The 23,255-nt window shown below is 39.8% G+C and overlaps 1 protein-coding gene across 5 annotated transcripts in view; it reads left to right on the top strand.

Moving 5' to 3' along the window:
- The window catches only part of MED15 (mediator complex subunit 15), a 30,276-nt gene extending 9,039 nt beyond the window's left edge, over positions 1–21,237 (top strand). Inside the window, exons 5-18 of one of the 5 annotated variants that reach the window (XM_062631378.1) lie at positions 1,011–1,226; positions 1,778–2,040; positions 2,824–3,204; positions 4,302–4,391; positions 9,315–9,434; positions 15,289–15,431; positions 15,734–15,861; positions 16,755–16,889; positions 17,251–17,314; positions 17,483–17,549; positions 18,013–18,173; positions 18,371–18,537; positions 19,426–19,524; positions 19,665–21,237. In XM_062631378.1, coding sequence (XP_062487362.1) covers positions 1,011–1,226; positions 1,778–2,040; positions 2,824–3,204; positions 4,302–4,391; positions 9,315–9,434; positions 15,289–15,431; positions 15,734–15,861; positions 16,755–16,889; positions 17,251–17,314; positions 17,483–17,549; positions 18,013–18,173; positions 18,371–18,537; positions 19,426–19,524; positions 19,665–19,798 — 2,168 coding nt within the window. In that variant the 3' untranslated portion in view covers positions 19,799–21,237. Of the gene's footprint in view, positions 1–1,010; positions 1,227–1,777; positions 2,041–2,823; positions 3,205–4,301; positions 4,392–9,314; positions 9,435–15,288; positions 15,432–15,733; positions 15,862–16,754; positions 16,890–17,250; positions 17,315–17,482; positions 17,550–18,012; positions 18,174–18,370; positions 18,538–19,425; positions 19,525–19,661 lie in introns of all 5 variants that reach the window. The other 4 variants (XM_062631377.1, XM_062631380.1, XM_062631379.1 and 1 more) reach the window with 4 other exon arrangements.
- Positions 21,238–23,255: the final 2,018 nt, after the last annotated feature.

The following is a 23,255-nucleotide window of genomic DNA, read 5'->3' as shown; positions in this document are numbered from 1 at the left end:
GTATTTTGGATGTAACATGGGAGACTTGTTTATATCCCAGTTTGTACTTTTGTTAGCTCGCTACACTAAAATTCTTGAAAGAACAGGAGTGATTGAAACTAATCTCCTGCTGAGCAGTCCAGGTTCCTCCCTGTTACCAGCTTTGGGTTCCTCAGTGTGTTGTCAGAGGGAAGTGCTGTGTTTGTGGGGCGTATGCAATCTGCCATTTACTGACATTGGATCTGATCATGCCTTCTGCCTCCATGCTGGTTTTATAGCAGTTTATGTTAGGAGCATAGTAGGATCCTCTGTTTTTATCCTCTCACAGGCTAAATATGCAGTGTCTGTGACTGGGTAATATTCAGTCTAGACAGTTGGAAATTATAAGTATTCTTAAAAAAGAGGGGGTGTTACATTCTGTACCTGATTAATTCTGCTTCTGCACCCCATGTTGTGTTTTGCCCTCTTGAATGGCAATTCCTGCTTTGACTTTACTCTTCTGTGTGCCTGAGGTTCAGACTACAACAATTGTCTTGAAAGGCACTGAATTTATCCACTGCATAATAAACGTAATGTTATGAAGATAACAGTATAGCAAAGTACATCATCTTGCCTGAGCCCTGCTTTTTTGTGTTGACTTCAGGAGGAAGAGGCTAATTGGATCCACAGTGGGAGTCATTTCTTGGGTTTTGAGGTTACTAGCTGTATATATCCTCATGGATATATGGGTTTTGACTTGCATATAAATTCAGAGGTGACTAGTAAGTTCCTTTACTCTAATGTATTTAGAATATTTTTGGAACTTTGCAGGTTTGAAGCATTTTAAATAATCACAATTCTGGTTACAGAGAGACAAAGATGTGCCAGAAGCCTTTTGTCTCACAGCAGAGCACTGAATGTTAGGTTCTCAGGGCTTTGGATCTAGACACGGTCTGAAGCCAGCAGATCAGAGAGTGGATGATGGTGAGCAGAGGATTTTTGGGGTGGCAGTTGCATGGCTGGTTGCCTATTGGTAACTATTTTCTTTGTAGATCCAATGAATGCCCTGCAGAACCTAACTGGGGGTCCCCCAGCAGGGACACCTGGAATGGGCATGGCTTCCCGAGCCCAAGGAGCACCCATGAGTGGGATGAGTGGCCTTGGTCCCATGGGACAACAGATGAGTCTCCCAGGGCAGCAGCAGCCTCCTGGAACCTCAGGAATGGCCCCTCATGGTATGGCTGGCGTCTCTGCAGCTACTCAGCAGAGTAAGTGTTCAGTTTGCTTCAACCACTGAAATTGTTAGATCAGCTTTTCAGTACATACCTCTTTTCCACCAGGGAAGGGTGCTGAAACGGTTTCATACTACTGGCTAAATTAACTAAGTGAACTGCAGGAAGAATTGGTTTCAGATACTGCTACTTAATGGGATGTCTTACTTAGTGTAGTGAAGAGTAGTTTAGCTGTTTATATGAGAAAATGCTTCTTTAATCCTACTTCAGAACTTTGTTTTTGTAGAACTCACCTATTTTTGCTATGGGTATGGTGCTTCCTCTGTGCATGTTTCCTCCTCCGTATGCTGTGATTCTATTTCTACATTCTCTACATTACTGACTCAATATAGGCAGTGAGGAGTAGAGGTTGGTAGTAATTCCCCCTCTTTAATGTGCCTCATCCATTTGAGGAGGCAAAAGTATGTGCTGCTAAGGAAGAACATTAATGTACTTTAGGGATTATTTTCAGTTATGAGTTATACTGGGTAACTGTCTCTGGCACTGTTTGGGTTTCATGTTTTAAGTCCAGTCTACCTTCTTTTTAGCCCAGCTTCAGCTTCAGCAGATAGCTCAGCAACAGCAGCAGCAGCAGCAACAATTCCAGCAGCAGCAGGTGGCTTTGCAGCAGCAGCAATTCCAGGCCCAGCAGTCAGCCATGCAACAACAGTTTCAGGTCCAGCAGCAGCAACAGCAGCAGTTGCAAGCTGTCCAGCAGCAGCAGCAGCAACAGCAGCAATTGCAAGCCGTCCAGCAGCAGCAACAGCACATGCTAAAACTGCAGATGCAGCAGCAGCAAAACCAACAGCAGGTGATAACAATGGCAATTGAGGTGATCTGTGATCAGTTATTTGACAAGTGAGGCTTGGCTTGCACAGAAGTACTGAATCTCAGCTCTGCCGGTTATTAACACATTTCCAGTTCAGTGCAGGACTTCAGTTTAGACTGACAAGTTAATTGCCGACAATGTTACATCCCAGAGGAAGGGTTTAACATTGTTTGGTTGCTTTCTTCTGTCATAGCAATAGAGAATTAAAGCCCTTGTGTCTTTCTCTCTGTAAACATCAGGATAGTCTTTCATTCTGACAAGAACAGAGATATGGGAAAGAACTAAAAGCACTGATACTACTCTAGAAATGGTTGTTTTGTCATTGTGTGAATTATACATTGCTGCTTTATAACATATGTGCCAATACATATGTATCATCCTCAGGCAGAAAAGCAGAAGAGGAAACTTCAGCTGTCATGCTCTTGTGCAGCTTCTGGTAAACAGTGGTGTTGATATAGGCTGGTTATATTTGAAGGAAGTGATTCTGAGCCCATTTGTGCAGGAGAAGCTGGTGGACTTCATCTTTGCTTTTGAAAACAGTTTTAGTAGCAAGACAAGCTTGTAATATTGAAACCGTGGGCTGTGCACTATGTAGAGTTGGGATATATGAAGCTTGAGTGGATTAAAAAGGTTGAGTTTGCCCTTTGGGCTTAAAATGTCAGACTGACCTACTAGGATTCTGTTTGCTCTTGGTTTATGCTATAAAAATAAAGCTGCTATTGCATCGGTGGAAGCTTTAGCATCCTGGCCTTTTCTGCTTTTCAGATACAGCAGCAACAGCAGCAACAGCAACTACAGCGAATTGCCCAAATGCAGCAGCTGCAGGCAGCACAGGCTATGCAGGCACAACAGCAGCAGCAACAGCAGCAGCAGCAGCAGCAACAAATACCACAACAGCAGATACAGCAGCAGCCACCTCAACAAGTAATGCAACAGCAGATACAACAGATGCAGCAGCAACAACAGCAACAACAACAACAGCAGCAGCAGCAACAACAGGTTGCTCAGGCACAACAGTCTCAGCTTCCACCACAATCCCAGCCTCAACCCCAGCCCATGGTGTCTCAGCCACAGGCAATCTCAGGACAGATTCCTAGTCAGGTTATGCCTGTTACTCTAACGCCACAGCAATTAAAAGCAATGCAGGTAAGGGCTGGTCACCAGCTGATTGTTGGTTCATTATGATCCTCTAGAGAAGTAAAAAGTCTTTGACTTTTACTAATAATGAAGTAGGAGAAAACACAGGTTGAGATCTGTAGTTTGAATGTTACGAGTTTAGAGGTTTATGTCTGAGCCTGCCAGTAGAGAACAGTTTTGTGTCCAAGAGTAGGACTTATGGAACTCTGAAAACCATTTATACAGCTCATATTTAGAAATAATTTCTTCTCTCACTCTTAAATAGACAAGTTAGGAAAAAAAAAAAGAAGAGGAAAGAAAAAGAAAAAAGAAACAAACAACTCTTGTTAAAGAAAAATGATCTCTGTGATGTTTCCTGCTGTAGAACATGAGAAAATACTTTGAAATGCCTAGTGCATGTGACTGGAGCCAGTGCTGGCTATCTAGTATGCTGGCTTTGCTTCTGCTGCCATGCTTAGAAGTTCTAGTCAGAGTTTAAGATACTGGTAGTTCCTGCCTTGAAGAGAACGGGGACAAGACAAGAGTTTTGCTCTGTTGAACTTCTTGCTGGGTTATCCTCTTAATGGTGCAGCTTTTTGAACTGTTGCTTCTCTTTTGGGCCTTGCTGGGGAGCAGTAGTGGGCCAGCCACAGTTGAGTAATTACTGACCTCAGATGGGCAGGTCGATATACCTATGTTGTGCTCCTAACAGCTATGCTAGGAGTAGTTAGAGGTCACATATATCATACTGACAGTCGTAATGCATGTGTAAACATTGGAAATATTGGTTATTGGTAGGTGCTTAATGCAGTGTGCTTGAGGGAAATCAACATGTATGCAGTTAACTGTTTGCCAGAAAGTACCTAGTATTTTCATAGAAAGACCTCATAGTACAGGTAAGAAGTTGCAAGAAGAAGTTGATCCTTGAGCCTGTAATCTGTGGAATACTGTTTTAAATGTTAAAAACATTGGAACTTTCTTTCATAAAGAAAGCTCAAAAACTCTAGGAATAATGTATATGAGGCTTATGTTGTCTTCACACCCTTTTTTATGAGCATAGCGAATGTAGTTGAAACAGAAGTGTCGTACTCAGATGTGTATGTTTACTCTTTCTTTTTGCACTCTAGGTAAGAGCTCAGCTGGTCCAGCAGCAGCAGGCAGCAGCAGCAGTGCAAGCAGCTCAGGCACAAGCTGCTCAGATGGGAGCTTCAGGGCAGGTAAGGGACCAGAAGCCAGTATTGCTAGTTATAGGCCTGTAGCAAGTGCATGGTAGAGATAAGCATGGAGATGGGTTTCTGGTGGCTTTCTCGTGAGGGGTCTGACATTGGTCATACCCTTTGTAAAGGGGATATGGGCTTTTATGCTGCTTCTCCTTTGCCAGGAGTCAGAGGCAGGATTTCATTGACAACCTCTCTGTGCATGTTTTCTGTCCCAAGTAGGTAAGATTGTTGCTTTTACTGACACAGGAATGCCCATCAATAAGACATCCTTCTGTGGTCACACTACAAGTCTGACTGTTGGTACCTGGAGTGTATCACCTCTTCTTTTGTTAAACTTTCTTAGGTGACCACCTTGTTGCATAAACTTGATTTCTGTACTGTGAATCTTTGCCTGCTCTCTTTACTCACATGTGATTTACCTTCCATCTCTATGTTTCAACTACAAAAATAGTATAGACAATGAAATCTCTCTGCACTCCCCTTTCATTCCTTTCATCTTTCATTCTTTTTCTGAGTGAAATGGGCAGTAGATGTAGATTGCTCTTGTTCTGAATGTGAATTGTGAAGGACAAATGGCATGGGTCATAAGTGCAGAGTTATGTTTTAAAGAAGTGCTGGGTGAAAGCTGATTGTCTAACACAGTTTTCTTATCCTGCAATACACTTATAGCCCCAGTGATTGTTCATTGATGTGTGTCTGATATGAAGGATACATGGTGGGGGGGAAATTGGGAGTAGCTTGAGCTGAACCTCTCATCCTGTTTTCCACAAGAATATGAAATAGTCTTTCATGGCTTACCTCGGTAGTGTTGAGGCATTTTACAAACACGGGTAAGTAGAATTACCGCCACTTTGTAGATGAAGAGACTGAGCAGACAGATGAAATGAGGTTTGACTAGGATTAATGGTAGAGGTCTTTTTGTATACCCAGGCATTCCATGTCTGCATGCACCATTTTCCCTTCAACAAACAACTAATAATATAGATTCAATAAGACCTTTGGAAGCTTTTTATGTTGACTGTGATAACAATTGGTTCTTTAACGTGTATCTCCCAAATATGTAACAGGAATAGTATCTTGTACTATCATAGCTCTCATGTGGCCCACGTGCTTGTTGGTGGCTAAATTCTGTTTCTGTATTGGTCCTTTTGCTTGTGTCGATGTAACACAGGATATAAAAGCTGAGCAGTGGTAAGTACAGTTGGTACAGTACTGTCAGCAATGTAGAATTCTCTTTCTACAGTTGAAATATGAATTAAAACTGGTTTATTTCTTAAATAATTTCCAGGTGGGAGCTGCAGGGACTTAGGCTGGCTGGAAGGAGACTGACTTTTTTTCTTTTTACTAACTTAATGGTGCTCTTTTCAACTCCTGAGCAGATGGATTGTGCTTATATCAAGTCAACTTGATTCTTCCCGTTTAGTGAAATCATATGCCAGTGGCTTAACAGCATGGCGCATTTGAAAAGTTTCAGGTGATAAGATGGTTGACAGCAGGTTTTGTATTGCAGCTTTGCTCAGACATGTGTAGTAAACTCAGGGATTGCTCATTATCTATCGCAGGTGGAGTTTAGAAAATTCCACATACAGGCTTTGCTCCATTTATTTTCACAAGTCTACTAAAATTCACATAGTGCTGTGGAGTCCAGTAATTAAATGGGTTTCTCATGCTTGTGTAAATATTTTCTGTGTATCCTATTTAAGATTGTGGCAGTGTACAATATTACAGTGCAGCTTTGGTGTTGAAAGTACATTTGGATTTTCTTTAATTTGTAAGAAATTTCTCCTAAGAGTAGATTTTGCTTTGTATTTAGTACATTCTTCACTAGCACCAGCATTTTTAATGGATCTGCCTGGATTTATTTGGGTCAGGGAAGCTTTTGTTATAAAAAAACCCTATCCTAATCTTTGCTTGTTACATTTTAAAATTTATCTCTGGGTGCTTTCATACTGGGGATTTTGGTTGATATGGCTGCATTTTTCCTTTTCTGTTAAGTTCCTGTGCATCCTTCCTGCATAAAAGTAGAAGCACTTCCAGGTTTAAGCATGGATCCACCTGAGTTTTGAAGTTCTTCTCTGAAGTCGTAAAGACACCACACAGGTCAATGTTACCCTGCTTGGGTATCTAGTCCTTGAGAGCATGTAACTCACAGGTGAAGCTGAGAAATAAACACAGCAGTGTCCTAGTGACTGCAGCGTGCTACAGGAGTGCTTTCAGCAGCAAGAGAAAAGCTGTAATCAAGTGGAGTTAATTATTAATAAAGTTGAAACCACTGTTCTAGTGCCACTCCTTTGGGTGCTTAGAATGCAAATTGGCTCTTGCTCTTTGAAAATCAGAGCTACCTTTAGTGGAGCGACAGTGGCACTGTACTTACATGTGCTCACCAGAAGCTGCGTATTTATAGAATTCTGAATTTTTTTATTTTAGATGAAAGAGAAATACAGACACAGGATTCTGCTTGTATATTCCACTTTATCAGATAATGGGGTTTGTATCTCACAGGGGAGGGAGACGCTCTTCCTCAGCTTGTTCTCTGTTGTTACAGGGTAAAATTCTCAGTTCTGTGAATTGAGATAAATCAGATTTGCCTTCAGTTTGAATCTTTTCAAAAGTACTTGAGCACTTCTAGTTGTCTTCTGTTTTTAGACTGACAAGAACAACTCCTTCATGGATATATTGCTTTTCCTAAAATGGATGCAATCTTTGGAACCCCCTTTCCCAACTCCTTTGTCAAAGGATCACAGGTTTCATACATGTAAATCAGCTAGTGAATGGGGAAAAAATAGATCACTTCTGTTAAGAGAGTGGTGGAATTGGTATAATTTTATATATACACTTGCTTTCTGAAGCACACATTTAAAAAAAAAGAAAAAAATAAAAGAAAATCAAACACAAAATTGTCCAACCACAAAACCACAATCAGCTGAAAACCTTTGAATTGCAATTTCTTATACTGGTGTTCAGTGGTTTGCCAGACACTTAAACTGTGAATATGCTTCTAATTTCCTTGCCGTTGGAGGAAGCAAGCTGATCTTCACACTTTGGTGGCGTGGCATGAGAAACAGGACCAAGGTGGGACGTGCGGGTCACCATAGCATCCCTGGGATTTCACACGCTCCAGAGATCCATGTGCATTCACGAGGGTCTAAGATGGGGTGATTGTGCCTGGAAGGATATATTCCCCTTCCCTCCTGTCCCTCTCCCAGCAATTTTCAAGTTTTGTTTTTGGTTTTGTTTTGTTTTTTGGTTTTGGTTGTTGTTTTTTTTTGTTTTGTTAGGGTTGTGTTGCTTCACCAGCTCTCATGTTGATACTGTAGCTCTTCACTGCACTTTGTAGCATCCACCTGTGCTTTGTGCCAGTGCTGGGTTGTTGTGTTAGCTTGTGGTGGCTGTTGCATGCTGTGTGTGTACATGTGCATGTGTGTGTGATGTCTGAAGTGCTCTCATTTGTTTCTCTTTTGAAATCCTGTCTCTGACCATCCCTCTTTGCCTTGGATGGAAGGGGACTGCATTGCTCTGATGTTGTGAACTAACAGCTGTGCTGAATTCGACACTGTTTTCTTTATCAGTTATTGCTTCCTTTTTCAGTCTTGCTATGTTGTATTTAATTTTATTTAACAGTTGTAAGCACATGCATTCTCTGACATCCTCTAGAGACATGTTGCTGGCTGCTTCAGTCCATTTACATTGAACACTAAGCAAGAATGCCCCAAACCATTTACTGAAAGGAGACTTCATTAACAAGTAGGTTAGTTAGGGCCTGTTTAGGTTCCTTGGTAATACATATGCTGGAGGAAAAAAAGTAGCTTGGAGGACTACTTTACTGTAGATCTTTGAAGAACCAAACAGAAGCTCTTTTACTGTTGACTGAATCTGCCAAAGTTATTGGAATACTACTTCAAAAATACGCTGTATTTGCTGTTAATTCTCGGCATAAGTGGTATAATATCAAAACTTTAAGCAACAGAGGGTTATACAGATATATATTATTAAATCTGTGTGGCTTACTCAGGCTAATGGTTCTGAAAGGTACTTCTAGACACTGCAGAGTAGTGTAGTCCTAATACTGTTGTAAAATGCAAATCCATTCCAGTGCTAACCTCAGCATTTGTCCTAAGTGCTGACGTTTCAGGGTGTGCTCAGTCTGTACATCTGGAGAATCAAATAGTGCATGATCAAGGCAGATTATAAGACTCATAACGAGTATTTTTGCATAGTTTAGTAATAGAGGAATGGATATTTTTCAGAATATTGGAGATTGCAAGGATATATTTGACTTATTCTTTGGGTTATAAAAGGAAGGAAATAGCTTTTTCAAACACAGAAGTCCTTTTTGTTGTCTTTGGTATTATTATAGTGTCATAGGTTGGTCTGAAATCTTGCTCACTGTGGAGCATTTGTACTCACAGCTGCTGTTGAACTGTCAGCCAAATACTTCTGTAATGAAGGATGGCATATGCAAATACTGTTAAATCCTTTGAGCCCTCTGTGGGAATGAAAGCACATCAGCAACCTATGGCATTATATAGCTTCTTACATGGAGCATTCTTGACAACAATTTTAGAGTACTTATTTCCAAGAATTCTAGAAATTTAAGATTTCAGACAAAATTTAGGAAAAGCCCTTCATGTAAATGGCAGCATAGTGAACCCTCGACCCAAGAATCTGAATCTATGTATCAGTTCTCTCAAGATACCTAGAATTCATTAGATGCTTCCTGAAACTGGATAGGAAGGATGAAAAGGAGTTTGGTTTATAAGCTAGCATGTTAGATTAACCTTTAGAGAAAAGCTCACTAACCTTCCCTTCATGCTCTCCCTCCCCCTAATTCCTGGAGGTTGCATGTGCTTCTCATCCTGCCAGTGCACTGCATTTCTTGTTTTGCGATTACTTTTGTCTGTTGTCCCTCTGTCCTCAAAGATGATCACCGCACCTATGGCCCGAGGTGGGATGCAAATAAGACCACGGTTCCCGCCTACCACCGCTGTGTCTGCTACACCGCCAAGCTCCATTCCTTTGGGCGGACAGCAAATGCCACAGGTATTTACTGAGTCAAAGCACATCGTGTCAGGAATGGTGCAAAGCATTCAATATGTGATTATATAGCTCTTGCTTTCAAGCAAGAAGTTCACTTCTTTATGAAACAACTAACTTGCTGGTGTTACTCAGGGTACTGGGTTGTTAAGGTTTCTTATGGATCCTTTTTCATTTTAAATAATAGGTTTTCTGAGAGCTTGGGATATCAAATAAAGCATTTTTAAAGCAATATAGATCTTTATTTTAACATGTACATCATCTGCATGCTCAGAATTGAGTCAAGTCTTAAATGAGAGGTTGTGGTTTCTGTTACGGTTTTTGTCCATACTCCACAAGTGTGCATTCATGAGTACTGTGAGTCAGTACTGCAGTGTCCTAGCTGAGTTGTGTCTGGGACCTTACTCATGTTCGTATTCTCTACAATTGCTTCTTTCATTAATGGTGAACTTGGCTGATATCAATTTGAGTAGCTTCTTGGCATGATACTGGGAACCAAGAAAAATGGAGCTGTTCCTTTGTTTCATAGTTGTGTAGGTGGAACTGCCAGAAGGATTCCACTTGTACCTGCATCAGAGAAGAACCTGTGTAGGCAAGGCTGGCAGCACCATCCAGCTGTTGTTGGAAGATGCACAAGTACTGCATCTGCCTGGTGCAGTTCTGCATCTTCTAAAAACCTCATGGTCATGTTTTGCAAGTGAAACATTTCATTTTCGGGGAGAACTAGAATGGGGAGAAATAGAACTGAGTTCTTACCAGGAAGTCACAAAATGAGGCTCTCCTCTGCTGAAGTGTCCTGAGCCCTGTGATTGGTGGTGATTTAAATCCACATCATGATGATGGAATAGCATTCAACTGCATTTTTCTGTCTGTTATTCCTGAACCTCATGTCTTATTCTTCTAGATGCTAATTTTCAAATTTAATGCCAGATGCAATTTTAGTTCTCAATTTTGTTCATAGGTTTCATGAAAGTTTCTTCACTCTTTGATTTTTGTTTCCTTTGCAAGCTTCTTGCGGGTCTCTGGAATGTCTGAAACTTTGCTTCCTAGTGCTGCTGCACCAAGTTCAGTAGGCACAGCCTTTTCTCAGGAAGGTAGATACAGTAACCAGAAAGATTCTGTAGACCTATGCAAACACATCCTTTGTTGTTTCTAGTTTAAGATGGATGGTCATTGTTCTTACCTTAACTGAAATAAAACCCAGGCATAGTTGTTGAGTCAAAAGACAGTTTACTTTGAACATTATTTACTGTAGCAGTTATATGTAACTGAGACAGTTATCTGCATATGAATTATTCATATGTTTGATTTGACAATGAAGCCTTCTGATAGATATTTAAGGATTAGACTGGCTTAAATTTAATATTTGAGTCATAATAAAAGACCTCTAGTTTAAGCATTCAGTGCCATAGGCTGATCTTTTAGTGCTGTCATGTCTGTGATTATTGAGGAGCATTGATTTCTGATACCAAATGAATTGGTCATCCAGGAGCACTCTCAGTATCATTCCAAGGATTGTGAAAATGATGTAAAAGGCTGAAGAACTAGAGACGGCAGAAGAGGAAAGGAAATTTCTGTATGAACAATAATTGGAGTGAAAATGCTCCTAAGCAGGTGGTAGTAAAATGAGTGAATAAGTCACAGTTTGATGCTGGCAGGAAGCATGTTTTTAAAGCCAGACTGACAATGCCATATACTTGACAGCTCTAGATCAGGATGAATCTGTAGTGCTCTTTCCAGATCATTTTGTTGAGGTTCTAGGTAGATTAGAACTTAGAAGTGTTGTTATTTCTACCTCTTAATTTCATAAAACGCTTAAATAATATTGTCTAACGGATATGTTATAACTGGCTTATCATCAGAGCCCTTGCAGGTGCTTGCCACAGGAGAAAAAGGGCTATAGCATGTATCTGTTTATTAATTACTCATTGAAGACTGTCTTCTTATTGACTACAGTACCAAAAGTCATTTAGACTTGGTGGTAGGCAGTTCAGAGTGTCTTCTCTCTTTAGAAAAATATCTTGGTGTTGCAGTGAAGAATCCCTTTCAACAAAAGGGGATATGATATAAATACTGAGTGACTATTTTTACTCTGTATGACAAAAATGTCAGTTTGTGTTTTTTTTACCTTAAGGCTCAGTTGATTCTACAGTGCTTTTTTTTTTTGTTTAATTGGGATTTTGTTGTTGTTACTGTCTATTCAATGAAAAGAATGTACTTACTGATACTTGATAGTGTAAACAGTGATTTACACTGAATTCCACAACCTCCTGGTCTTTTGAATTGCTAGTGTTAGAACTGATTTTTTTTTTTTAAACTTAGCTGAAGTTTGAGCCTGAATAGTTACCAAAGATGAACTGCTGTCAATGTTAGTGGCACTTTTTGAACAGCTAAGAGAAGATTGATGCTCCATATTTGGATTCACTCAAGAAACCTGCTCTTACTGAAACTTACTTAAAGATTAACACATAGATTTAGCAATTAGATAACAAAATTTTTGCAGTCTGCAATAACGTGAACTTCCACTTTATTGTTGGCACAGAAGTATTCAGCAATCTGAAAATTCAGGGTGGGGAAAACCAAGTAAACCTGAGTTAATATTAAAATGAAGCAAGGGATACTAGCCTGAGTGGGAATATGGAAACTTGTATCTGAACTTATTTGAAGCTCTGCAGAGTTGACATTTTGTCATGTAAAGCAGCATAATGGTGAACTTTAAACTCAGTTTGCAATGGATTAGGCAAGGCTGTGCTTACTGGCTTAACGTTGAAATGTTAAGTACGCTGTAAGTAGTGTAATGGTTTCTAGAGTTTTCCTTTGGACTTAAGTGTTTTTACTGTTCCTCTTTACCCACCACTTCCTTGTTGCAGTCTCATTTTCCTTGTTGATCGCTTCTGCATTGTACGCTCTTTCTACTGCGAGCTTCTGAAAAACTCTTGCTAGCCTTATTTATACTGTGTGCTGTCCCTTGCTTGAGACTCAGCAGACTGGATATAGGCCTCATAGCTAAATTTATCTTCCAGCATGGTGTGTTCTGAATACTAAGAATAGCTTAGATTTAGTGGTTACTAAGTGCAAACTTTTGTCATGCAAGCCTAAGTATCCTTTGGGCAAGACTTCAGAAAAGTAGGGCTTAGTGTCATGATCAGGTCATGGCAGAGTTGCAGAGCAGATTCACATTCAGTGGGCTGTAATTGCTGTCCATGAATATGTAGATACAGAAACTGTCTTCCATAAGTGAAAAAGTACAGTTGCATTTCCTTATGTATGTGGAAAATGGATGGTCAGTAACTCTGGAGTTAAATGAGGAGCTAAATAAGTTTAATGGAGTTAAAGCTCTGGAGGAAGGTTGGTTTGTTTTTCCTTTTTTTTTTGTCTTTTGGGTTTAATGGTATTTTTTGTGTTTTGGTTTTGGGTTGTTTTTTTGTTTAAGCCTTCTCTTTAATTGAAGTTAGTTGGAAAGAACATTATCTAGAAGTTAAAATTTCATTAAATTTTTGTAATATCCTGCAAACAGTGTAGAAATCTGAAGCTAAAAGCATCTTTAAATCTGTTCTATAGAAAGACAACTGAAATTATTATGTAGCAAATTAACTGCTTTCAAATTAAAGTAAGAGAGTACGTTCAGGATTGCACACTTCTGAGTACATGTTTTTGACACTGTCACAAATTGATTAATATTAGACATTAGCCTTTGGTATTCTGAAATTAAGCTGGCAGAGCAAACCTGTTGGAAGAAGGAAGGCTGTTTGCCTATGTATGTACTTAAATCAGAAGGGTTAATATATAAATAAAATCTAATTAATTCTCTGCTTATGTGCAGAGTAGATGCTGCATGTTCTTTTCTTTGCTTTTCTGCAACATTTGTAAATTAATGTGAAGGGATCTTGGTGTTAAGTAGATACAGAAGCTTAAATCTTGCAAAAGCCCTAACGAAATCTTTCTTGTTGTTTCCCAAAACACAAGGATTTAAGTTTTCAGAAGTAATTTTATGTAACCAACTTGAGACACTTAAAAGGGGTGTGTGATTTTCAGGAAATGATAAACCACAAAATGTTATTTTAGTTTGACTTGATGAAAAAATGGGTCCAGCATCCATATGGGTAAGCTCTAAATCACTTGGTATTTGATAGAACTTTGAATAGAATTGTAAAACCGTCAGGGAATGCTTTTTGCAGTGTTCATCATAGCATCCTTCCAGAGTGGTGAGAAGCTTGGTTTCTATGGGACGCAGTCTGTGCTTTTCAATCTCAGAAATGTTTTCCTTACTGTTGAAGGGACATGTACTGTTAAAAAAATCCACCTCCTAGGAGAAACAGTAATCACAGTCTCGGTATTTATTGATTATGGAGAAAATGAAGGTATCACAGCTGATTTAAAGCATCATTTCAGCCTCACTTGTTCTAGGTATTCTCTTTGCCGGAGAGGTTGCGAAGATAATGGGGTAATTGAAAACGGAAAAAAAATCTTAGTATGTCAGACTCTGTTTGATTTTGATTTTTTTTTTTTTTTTTTTTAAGCTATGCTGTAATGGATTATATAGTAGCATCTTCGGGCTTAACAGTTCTACATTTGCACCTAGCTGAAGATTTGTTTGGGCCCATTTTTCTTTTTAGAGAAGTGTGACTTCTTGCATGCTGTAATGGGGTGTTCCAAGCGAAGTATTTCTTGTCATGTTCAGTGTGTACATGCAAAAGTAGGTCATGCGATACTTGCTTTTTCATGTGCTAAATATCACGTCCTCTGGAAACAATTGGATGATTTAGATTCATATTTAATGAGTGAAGGACAACACCAAGTTGCAGTGCCCATGAAGTGTTTGGGACTAGTGGATTACTGGGACCTTAGCTTAAAAATGCTTTAGACCGAGGGAGACAGAGTTGTTAATTCATTAAGGTGCTAACAAGTGACTTACAGAATGGACGCTTGGATGAGTCATAATATGCAGCCTCTGGAGGCTGGTTTGATTTATCTTTGTATGTATGTGTCTATAACCACAAGAACTCTGCATGTCCCTTAAACGAACACGATCACTTAATATCTGCACTACTGTGAAACAGGGCTTTTTTGTTTTAAGGGATCAAGGGGAAAAGCGTCCATTAGAACAAATTGAGAAGTTGCTTTAACTTGAGCGTCATCTGGCTCTGGCACTTTATTGTGTAAAGAATACACTTAATTGTTACAGAGTTTGGTACTGCTCTGGAAATAATCTTACTCATCTTTTTGTCCTTTAGACATACCTCATCATGCTCCTAAGGCCAGAAAGCTACTTCCATTTAATTTCCCATCCAGGCTTTTGGTTTGGCGTGTTTCTATCTCCATCAAGATTTTCAAAGCTGAATGTTTGAGCAAGATGTTGATGGTTTGGCTTACTGTGTGCTTTTGTCCTTCCTTCCTCCTAAAGAAAATCCATTGGGAAACTACAGTCAAGTCTGACAGACTGTGAAGACGAATTCAAATGTCAAAATAAGGAGGAGTTTTTATGGCTGTTAATTCTCAAGTTAGAACTGTCTTTACTTCCTGCTCTTCTTTAGTACTATTAAAGTACAGGCTTTTCAGGTGGCATTACTGATATTTTAATTGCAATGTGATGGTGTGGGAAATAAAAACCAATGATTATACAGTTATTCAAATTATGTGCAGTTTTAATAGTTATTTCTAATAAGGTTGATGTGAAGTACTGCCCTAAGAGCCGTAAGAGTAATACAGGTGGGACTATCGTTATGGGAGAGAACAGGAAACTTAACAGTGTAATTTCTTGTAGGTCTGAGGATACGCTTCTCTCCATAGGTAAAGCCTTTTAGTTAGGTTCCCATCCTTTACTCCCTTTTGTTGTTATTGATCTTTTTCCACATTTCAGGTCAGCCAGAACAATATTACCATGATGTCATCCCCATCTCCTGTCCAACAAGCTCAAACCCCTCAGTCAATGCCTCCTCCACCACAGCCACAGCCATCCCCTCAGCCAGGCCAGCCAACTTCTCAGCCAAATTCAAATGTCAGGTGAGCTAGACTCTTTGTCAGTTCTGTAAGGGTGAGGTTTTCAGAAGCATTCAATGTATCTTATGCTGTTTCCATTGAAGTCAGTGAATTTTGATAACTGCAGTGAGAGTATAGGCAGGATTGTGCTGAATACAGCCTGAAAATCCCTATTTTAAATAAAGAAACTGTAAGAAATCTTCACCATATCTACTACTGGCAGAGCTACACAGTGCTGTAACAAAGCCTGCTGAAAGCATATCTGCTCACTGATCATGCTTCCTTGTCATATTCTGGCAGGTTTGATTTTTATGCTTATTTTCCAGCTCTGGCCCAGCTCCATCACCCAGCAGCTTTCTCCCCAGTCCATCTCCACAGCCATCGCAGAGCCCAGCAGCTGCACGAACACCTCAGAACTTTAGTGTCCCATCCCCAGGTCCTTTAAACACTCCAGGTAAGTGATCTGGGTGCTATACTGCAGACCATGAGTTGGGGTATGTTTTGGTAACTAATAGTTCCAAAAAAAACTTGTATTTTTTAGCATGATGTAAAGTTTAAAGAGCTCTACAAAGCAGCCAGCATTACAAGTAATGAACATGGCACATGTACCACATAACACAGCAACATGGATATCTCGCATCAAAATCTATTGAAACTTCTTTTCTCATTACTGAACTATGTAACGGGTTTTTCTAACTTCCCAAGTCTTTTGAAAAAGAATGATACTTGATTTAATGGAGTGAGGTTATAGAGGCATAATGATGCCTTAGTTCCATGCAGGAAAGAACCCATAGCGACAGCATGCTATTGTAAAGGATGTAACCACTTAATCACAGGTGGCAGGCTGCTTTGCTCCAAAACACCTTCCTAGGTGTACTCTGACATTTGTGCTCTTCTCTCTTCCAGATGTAATAAGCAGTTTCTGATACCGTGAATGGAAGTAACATGCTAGCTCCTTCTCATACCAGTGTTGTGTGCTCTGCAGTTGGAAAGCACTGACTTGAGGAAAACTGCAGCAAATTCAATGTGTTGATTTAGTGTTCAATGCACCAGAGTGAAGGCAAAATGAGGACCTAGAAAATGGGTGTATGAAACTTTGGACCATTTCAGAAAAAAAAATTATTAAATGAGAATTGCTGTTCTGTCCACAAACATGTTATTTCTGCACAAAGACTAGAGGATTGGACAAGCCCTTAAACTATAGGGCATCCAGTTGTGAATTTGGATATTTGATGTAAGCTATGATTTGGGAGTGCCACATCTCAGACCCGGATTCTGAAATGCAAGAGTGTTGTTCTGCAGTATCTTTTATCATCCCTGTGACATGCAGTCTTTACTTCTTGCCAGGAAATCCAAATTCTGTCATGAGTCCAGCCAGTTCTAGCCAGTCAGAGGAGCAACAGTATCTGGAAAAACTCAAACAGCTATCAAAATACATTGAGCCACTCCGGAGGATGATCAATAAAATAGATAAAAATGAAGGTGAGGTTTCCTATATTTAGTTGTGCATTTCTCTCTTTCAGCTATCTCTTCTGATGAGAGTAGCAGGAACTTGTCTTTTGTGATGGCTTCTATTCTAGGGATTAAAATTGATAGTGAAAGTTAGATGCTTTTCTTGCCTATGACTGTAAAGATTTACTGTGAAGAATAGATAAAAGCCTCATCCTTAAATTCTCTTCAGTTTTTCTTTCCTACTTATGTTTTTGGGACACATAGAGCTTACACAATGGGCATACTTGTTTTGGATACGCATGCTTTCACTTTTAACATTATATTATATTCCTGTCTGCAAATATGGAAGCTATTCTTGTAGTCAGTGTTTGTGTCTCTGATATTATTTCAGATAGGAAGAAGGACCTGAGTAAAATGAAGAGTCTGCTGGATATCCTGACTGACCCTTCAAAACGGTAACTCTTTCTCCTTTTGCCTGGACATCAGATTCCCCAGCTCTTCCAGAAATTTGTTGTTTAGCATCCAGCCCTGTTGGCATTGAGGCTGTCTGTGGGGCTTAGATACCAGAAATACTTTAGCCAAGGTGACCATTTTGTGGTGATGAAGTTTCTCCTCTTGTGCAGGTGCCCTCTGAAGACGCTGCAGAAATGTGAAATTGCTCTGGAGAAGCTGAAAAATGATATGGCTGTGGTATGTAATGCTGTGAACTGTCAAGAATAAACAGTTAATTCCAAATGATGATATGATTTGCCAAGACAGTTTTTTGCATTTCTTGGTGTCATGCTGTTAAGACTTCAAGTAAGATAGGACAAAGTAAGGAAACAAAAAAAAATGGGCTAGCATTTACTTTATGTAAGTCATCTGTATGTTTCTTTTAGCTGAACTTTCAAATTCTTGTACTTTGTGCAAAGACGTGAGTCCTTTCTAGGAGTTTTTGCAGTACATTTCAGGACAGATTTCCTACATGAGAGCTGTGGTTGTTTTTTTTTTTTTTTTTTAGTTTATTTCCCACTTAATGTTACTGTATGCAGTTTTGAGAATCCTCTGCATTTCATGCATTGGAAGATTACCACTATCAAATTTTGCAGAGTCAATAGTAAAGATTTCTTTTTTGGTGATGATTAAAAGAAAAGGGGCTTCTCTTCTGTTTCAGCCTACTCCACCACCTCCCGCAGTGCCCCCCACCAAACAGCAGTACTTGTGTCAGCCACTTCTGGATGCTGTTTTGGCCAACATCCGTTCACCAGTCTTCAACCATTCCCTTTACCGTACATTTATGCCAGCTATGACTGCAATTCATGGGCCACCCATCACGTACGTATTATGACCTGCTGTCTATGTTCATTATTTAACAAAAAAGACATTTATCTATAGAAGCTTTTAAAAGAACAGATGGGTTTATGGATGAGTGTGAGCTATAGCTGTCCTTTCTACAGCTGTAAAATATTTGACAAATGCAGTGTTGGCACAAAGTTTTCACCTAGTCCTTTTGCGGACTGTGTTTTACACAGGGCTCCAGTTGCTTCCCCTCGAAAACGGAAATATGAAGAGGATGAGAGACAAACCATACCAAATGTCTTACAAGGGGAAGTTGCAAGATTAAATCCTAAATTCCTGGTGAACCTGGACCCTTCCCACTGCAGTAATAACGGCACAGTGCATCTTATATGTAAGCTAGGTAAGCAAGAAGTAACTAAGGGCTGAATTCAGAAAGAAGTGCTGAGCTTGGTTGAAGAGTTTTTTGCTAACAGCTTTGAATCTTGCTAACCTTTGGCTTCGGCATGAAGTCTGTACTTACCAGATTCAGGGCACTGCTTAATCATGACATTCTGTGCAGCCTGCTCCAGGGTACACCTGGAGATTTCATTTGTGATGACTGATCCTTTCATTGTACTGAAGCTGCAGTTGATAATCTCATTTAGTGGCTAGAAAATAATTTGTTGCTAGTAGCAATCTTTACTCCTGATTTGACCTATATTGATACGTGAGAATGATACGTGAGAATTGTTCTGCCTCCAGCAACTAGGACAGAGCTAGGGAAGTGTTGAGTTAATTTTTGGGAGGGTCTGTTTCAATTTGTACTAGTGATCACTGACAATGGTATATGTTCAAGAAAAATTCATATTGCATCTTTTTTGGTCTCGGCTAAATAATCATAAAGTGTTATAGTCTATTAACTTGTTCTGCTCTTGCATTCCAATGGGGAAAACAGATTCTTTCCTCCTCCCCTCGTTTGAGAAATTGGAACTGGTTTTGTCCTGAATATCAGTATAAGGCACTTAATTTTCAGAAATTAGGTGTCTAACTTAATGAAGTTCAGCTGATGAAATGGTGAGAGTGGCAAGGTACAGAAATGTGTAAAAGATGGAGCTACATTTGCCAGGCTTTTCCTCCAAGAATTTAAGTGTTGCTAAAGCAAACAATGAGATTGCCTTCAATAAAAATTGAGATGTACAGGTTGGTTCCTCCTTGGGATGAGTCTAGGTTCCAAACTGAATGATGCACAAAAAACCCTTTCGCCAGCAAGGAATGCTTTGTTCTGATGGGAATTGTGTTTGCATTCTAGATGACAAGAATCTCCCAAATGTACCACCACTACAGCTCAGTGTTCCAGCGGACTATCCAGATCAGAGCCCTCTGTGGATAAAAAACCCCAGACAGTATGGTATGAGGATGCTAGCATGACACTTTTTGGGCATGTGCATGCAGTAATAGTGGGGAAATGCGAACATCGTATATTAGTCTTCTTTTAAATACTGTTTTTATTGTAACTCTATTTATCTGTTACCTCTTTCTTTCCAGCAGCCAATCCCTTTTTGCAGTCCGTGTATCGGTACATGACTTCCAAACTATTGCAACTTCCAGATAAGCATTCGGTCACGGCACTCCTAAACACCTGGGCACAAAGTATTCGTCAGGCCTGCCTCTCTGCTGCATAACATCTCATTTCCTAAACCGTGAAGCAAGAAAGAAGGTCTCAACAGCTGGTCTCTTCCACATGCAGCTGGAAAATTGCATTTTGGTGAGGGTACTTGAGAAGAAAGAAACCTTATGTTGTTTTGTTTCTAGACGTCAGGTTCAGTAGAGAACCTGATGTTAGACTTGGTTTTCATGCTTTTTATCCTCTGCCTCTGTGGACTTTTGCCAGCATTTTCAAATATACAAAATGTGTATATATGGTTCTTGAGACTGTATTAGGATGAGTTTTTATTGTCTTCTTAGAGAAGAAATTATTTGTGGACTTCCATCAGGGAGTCTGGTATAAGAGGAAGTAGGGAGAAAATGTCCTAATTTGCTTCAGAGTATGCTCAGTGCCAGTATTTGTTTCACACTGTGTGTTTTGTGACCTGATACTGCCCCAGAAATAAATTAGCTGCAACTAGAATGCGGTTGCAAACTTGTCTGTGATTGCAGGAATCTTTTTGCCTATTAGTTTTGCCCAGAGATGGGATGAATTACAGCTTTTTAAGGCATCCCTCAAGTACTTGAAAGAGATCTGGATAATTATACATGGGGGTGGGGAACAAAATGGGGGGTGGGGGGTGGGAAGTATTTTATAGGTTATTTAAACACTACTCTGTTTAAATGGTTGGGTTTTTGTTAGCATGAACCACGTTTCTCATCACCTCACTTCTGGAATGAGAAAAAAAGAGATACCAATGACACACTGACTTCCTCTATAAACTCAGTAAATGTGTACGTAAAGGTGTGGGGGAACAAGCCCAACAGTATAAAGCACCTAGTAACACAAATCAATCCAGCAGGTTTGTAGCTACGTTTGTTTTACTAGGCGTCTCTCTGAGGTGTCTGGCTTGCTTTGGAAGTTGATGCAGTTCAGTGAAAATGCTCCTGTACTTCATCAGTTTGTTTAAAAAGAAAAGTTAAAACCAACATAGCGCGGAAGTAGAACTGACAACCAAGATTTTGTGCCTTGAGCAATGATGGGCACTCAAATTGGTCATCAGCTGCCTTATCATTGGGCACTGCTAATGGAAACATTTGCCATGAGTAACTAATTTCATGCATAGTGTGATGGTTTTATTTTCCCCATACTTATAAGTTGGTCACTCTTAATTTCCTTTTGCAGAACAATTTCAAATTTCAGATATTCCCATTCCATCCTCCTCCATTTCCCTGTATTGTGCAGCAAACCTTAAAGAGTAGCTGAGCTCTCTTCCAGTAGCGTCAAGGAATTGCTATGACCTTTGTAAATCTGTGTGGTGTCATCAGTTTTAGGATGTTTTTAACTGTGGGTACTTAGTAAGCACTGACTGAGGCAGCAGAATGCTATCAGTATTTTGTACATGAACTAATGCATTATCTGTTTGTTTCAATTGTAATAAATTTATTATTATTCCTGTGTTGGATGCTAACATTATACTGCTCTTGCCATGTTGATCCATAGATACCATTTCTGTTGTGTCCATTTGGTGATGCTTATATTGTTCTGTGGTCAGTGAAGATTTAAAGGCTTTGAAGGTTAGGGGAGGAAATAATGGCTCTTCATCCCATGCAACACTATCTATGGTCCTTGTAGTGAATTGGAAGACCTGGTCAAGTGGTTAGTAATGGTATCTACAATTGAAAGATGTAGATTTTTAACCAGTTGTTACATGGCTGACTCCTTAGGGCAAAAGAATCAGGAGCACTAACACAGTTTATAATATGTAATTAAGTCATAATCCAAGAAATAAGGGTAGAAACAGGGGGTTAAAGGTATTGCCAGGGTCTAACACAAAGGTGCTTATAGCATTTTTTTCTTAACAATTTAAAACGTATCTGGAAATAGATGCAAAGCGTGTATCCTTCAGATTTACAGTAAGTTTGCTAGTGCAGTTTTCAAAGCAGTCACTGTAGCTGCAGTACTTTTCAGTTTCCTTCAAACAAGATGCAATGAGATGTTAGACTGAGGGTGGGGTAGACATCCTGACACACAGCAGCTTCTGAGGTGGGAGATAGATCATAAAAACTGGAAGTGGGACATGTACCCGCAGTGTGTCAAATTAATAGCTGTGAACTGGTCATTGCAGAAGATGAGGTAGAAGTCTTGTCTGCAGAAGAGAGAGAAATGATGACCCAAGTCCTGTGGCTGCAGAAGTGATTATGGGAGTGGCAGTTTAAGCAAACAAGTTTGCAAAGCTAAGGCCCTCAAGTATCGTATTGCTCAAATCAAACTTGCACCAGGACAGTTACCTTACAGCAATCACAGCCAGGACAATGACTGTAAGTTGAAGTAACTTTTCTTACACTTGGTGTGGAGCATAGAGATGCAGCCCTCGTGCGGCTCTAAGGCTCAAGCAAACTGATTGGTTTGCTAGCAAAAATGGTCATTGTAGGCTTGCTTTCATACTACTGAATGCTTTTGTTCCTACAGCATAGTTTTGGATGTTGATTTACATCCAGCATAAGCTGAATGGCCTTAAAATGGTGATTAGCCATAAGCTCTAAAGCTGTTTTCTCACTGAACTTCATTTTACTTTTGATTAGTTGTCTTTCCCACATGCACCATCATGGCATAGTTTTAGAGAGCACAAAATGGTTGTTTGTTTTTTTTTTTGACTGAGTTACCTTTTGAAGCTCATCTGTCAGGATTCCTCTTTGTGGCATCTCATGATGCATTGCTTCAGAGAACATTTGGTGTTAATAAAAGTATCTCAGAGAGAATTAAAATTGCAGGAAGGAGTGAGAGAGAACATGGGGACAAGTACACAGAGTGCTGTGCTTGCTGTGTGCCGTACTCTGAGGGCAGACACAGGCTGGGGGGGAAATGGAGCGTTTTAGTCCTGGGGAAATAGAGATGTTTTGACATTGCAGAATACTGTGAAAACACCTGATTTTTGTTGTTTAGTACTGTTAGGTCATGCTGTTATTTAATAAGTGACTACTGAGGTCCTTACCCTTGATTAGAGATGTTTTGAGGGACAAGTTTTGCAGTTGCTGAATGTGTTCTATCCAGAAACCCCGACATACTTTTTACTGAGGACCTCTCTTTAGTCAGATGTTTGACTCCTGTGTCATCATGGGGGTACTTACTGTGATGACAAGCCAGGGATATACCATAAAGGCATCTGACGTGGAGGTGCACGTGACTTCATTTAAAAAAAACCCAAAAGAAACAAAAAACAACCTTATATGTAGTAGTGTGATGGAAGTTGCTAGAGAGCGTGTAGTCTTGCTTCTAGAGGACAGTACTAAATATTCCTTCCACTGTAATGTTAAATCCTCCCACCATTCTGAGCACTGTGTTTAGTTTATGTTTCACAACTTTAGATTCTCACAGTAGCTAACCACAGAGCTTGTAATAAAAAACCACCAACCAACCAGAAAACCCCCACAACAAACCCAAACCCCTCCAATTCCCCCCAAAACCCCCATGACCTGGGAGGTGGTAACCTA

Source organism: Pezoporus occidentalis, unplaced genomic scaffold (assembly GCF_034315485.1).
Source record: "Pezoporus occidentalis ecotype Australia unplaced genomic scaffold, CSIRO_AGI_Poc_V1 ctg37, whole genome shotgun sequence".
Lineage (NCBI taxonomy): Eukaryota > Metazoa > Chordata > Aves > Psittaciformes > Psittacidae > Pezoporus > Pezoporus occidentalis.
Note: the sequence above shows the minus strand (reverse complement) of the source record. Positions and strands in the feature narration are given on the sequence as shown.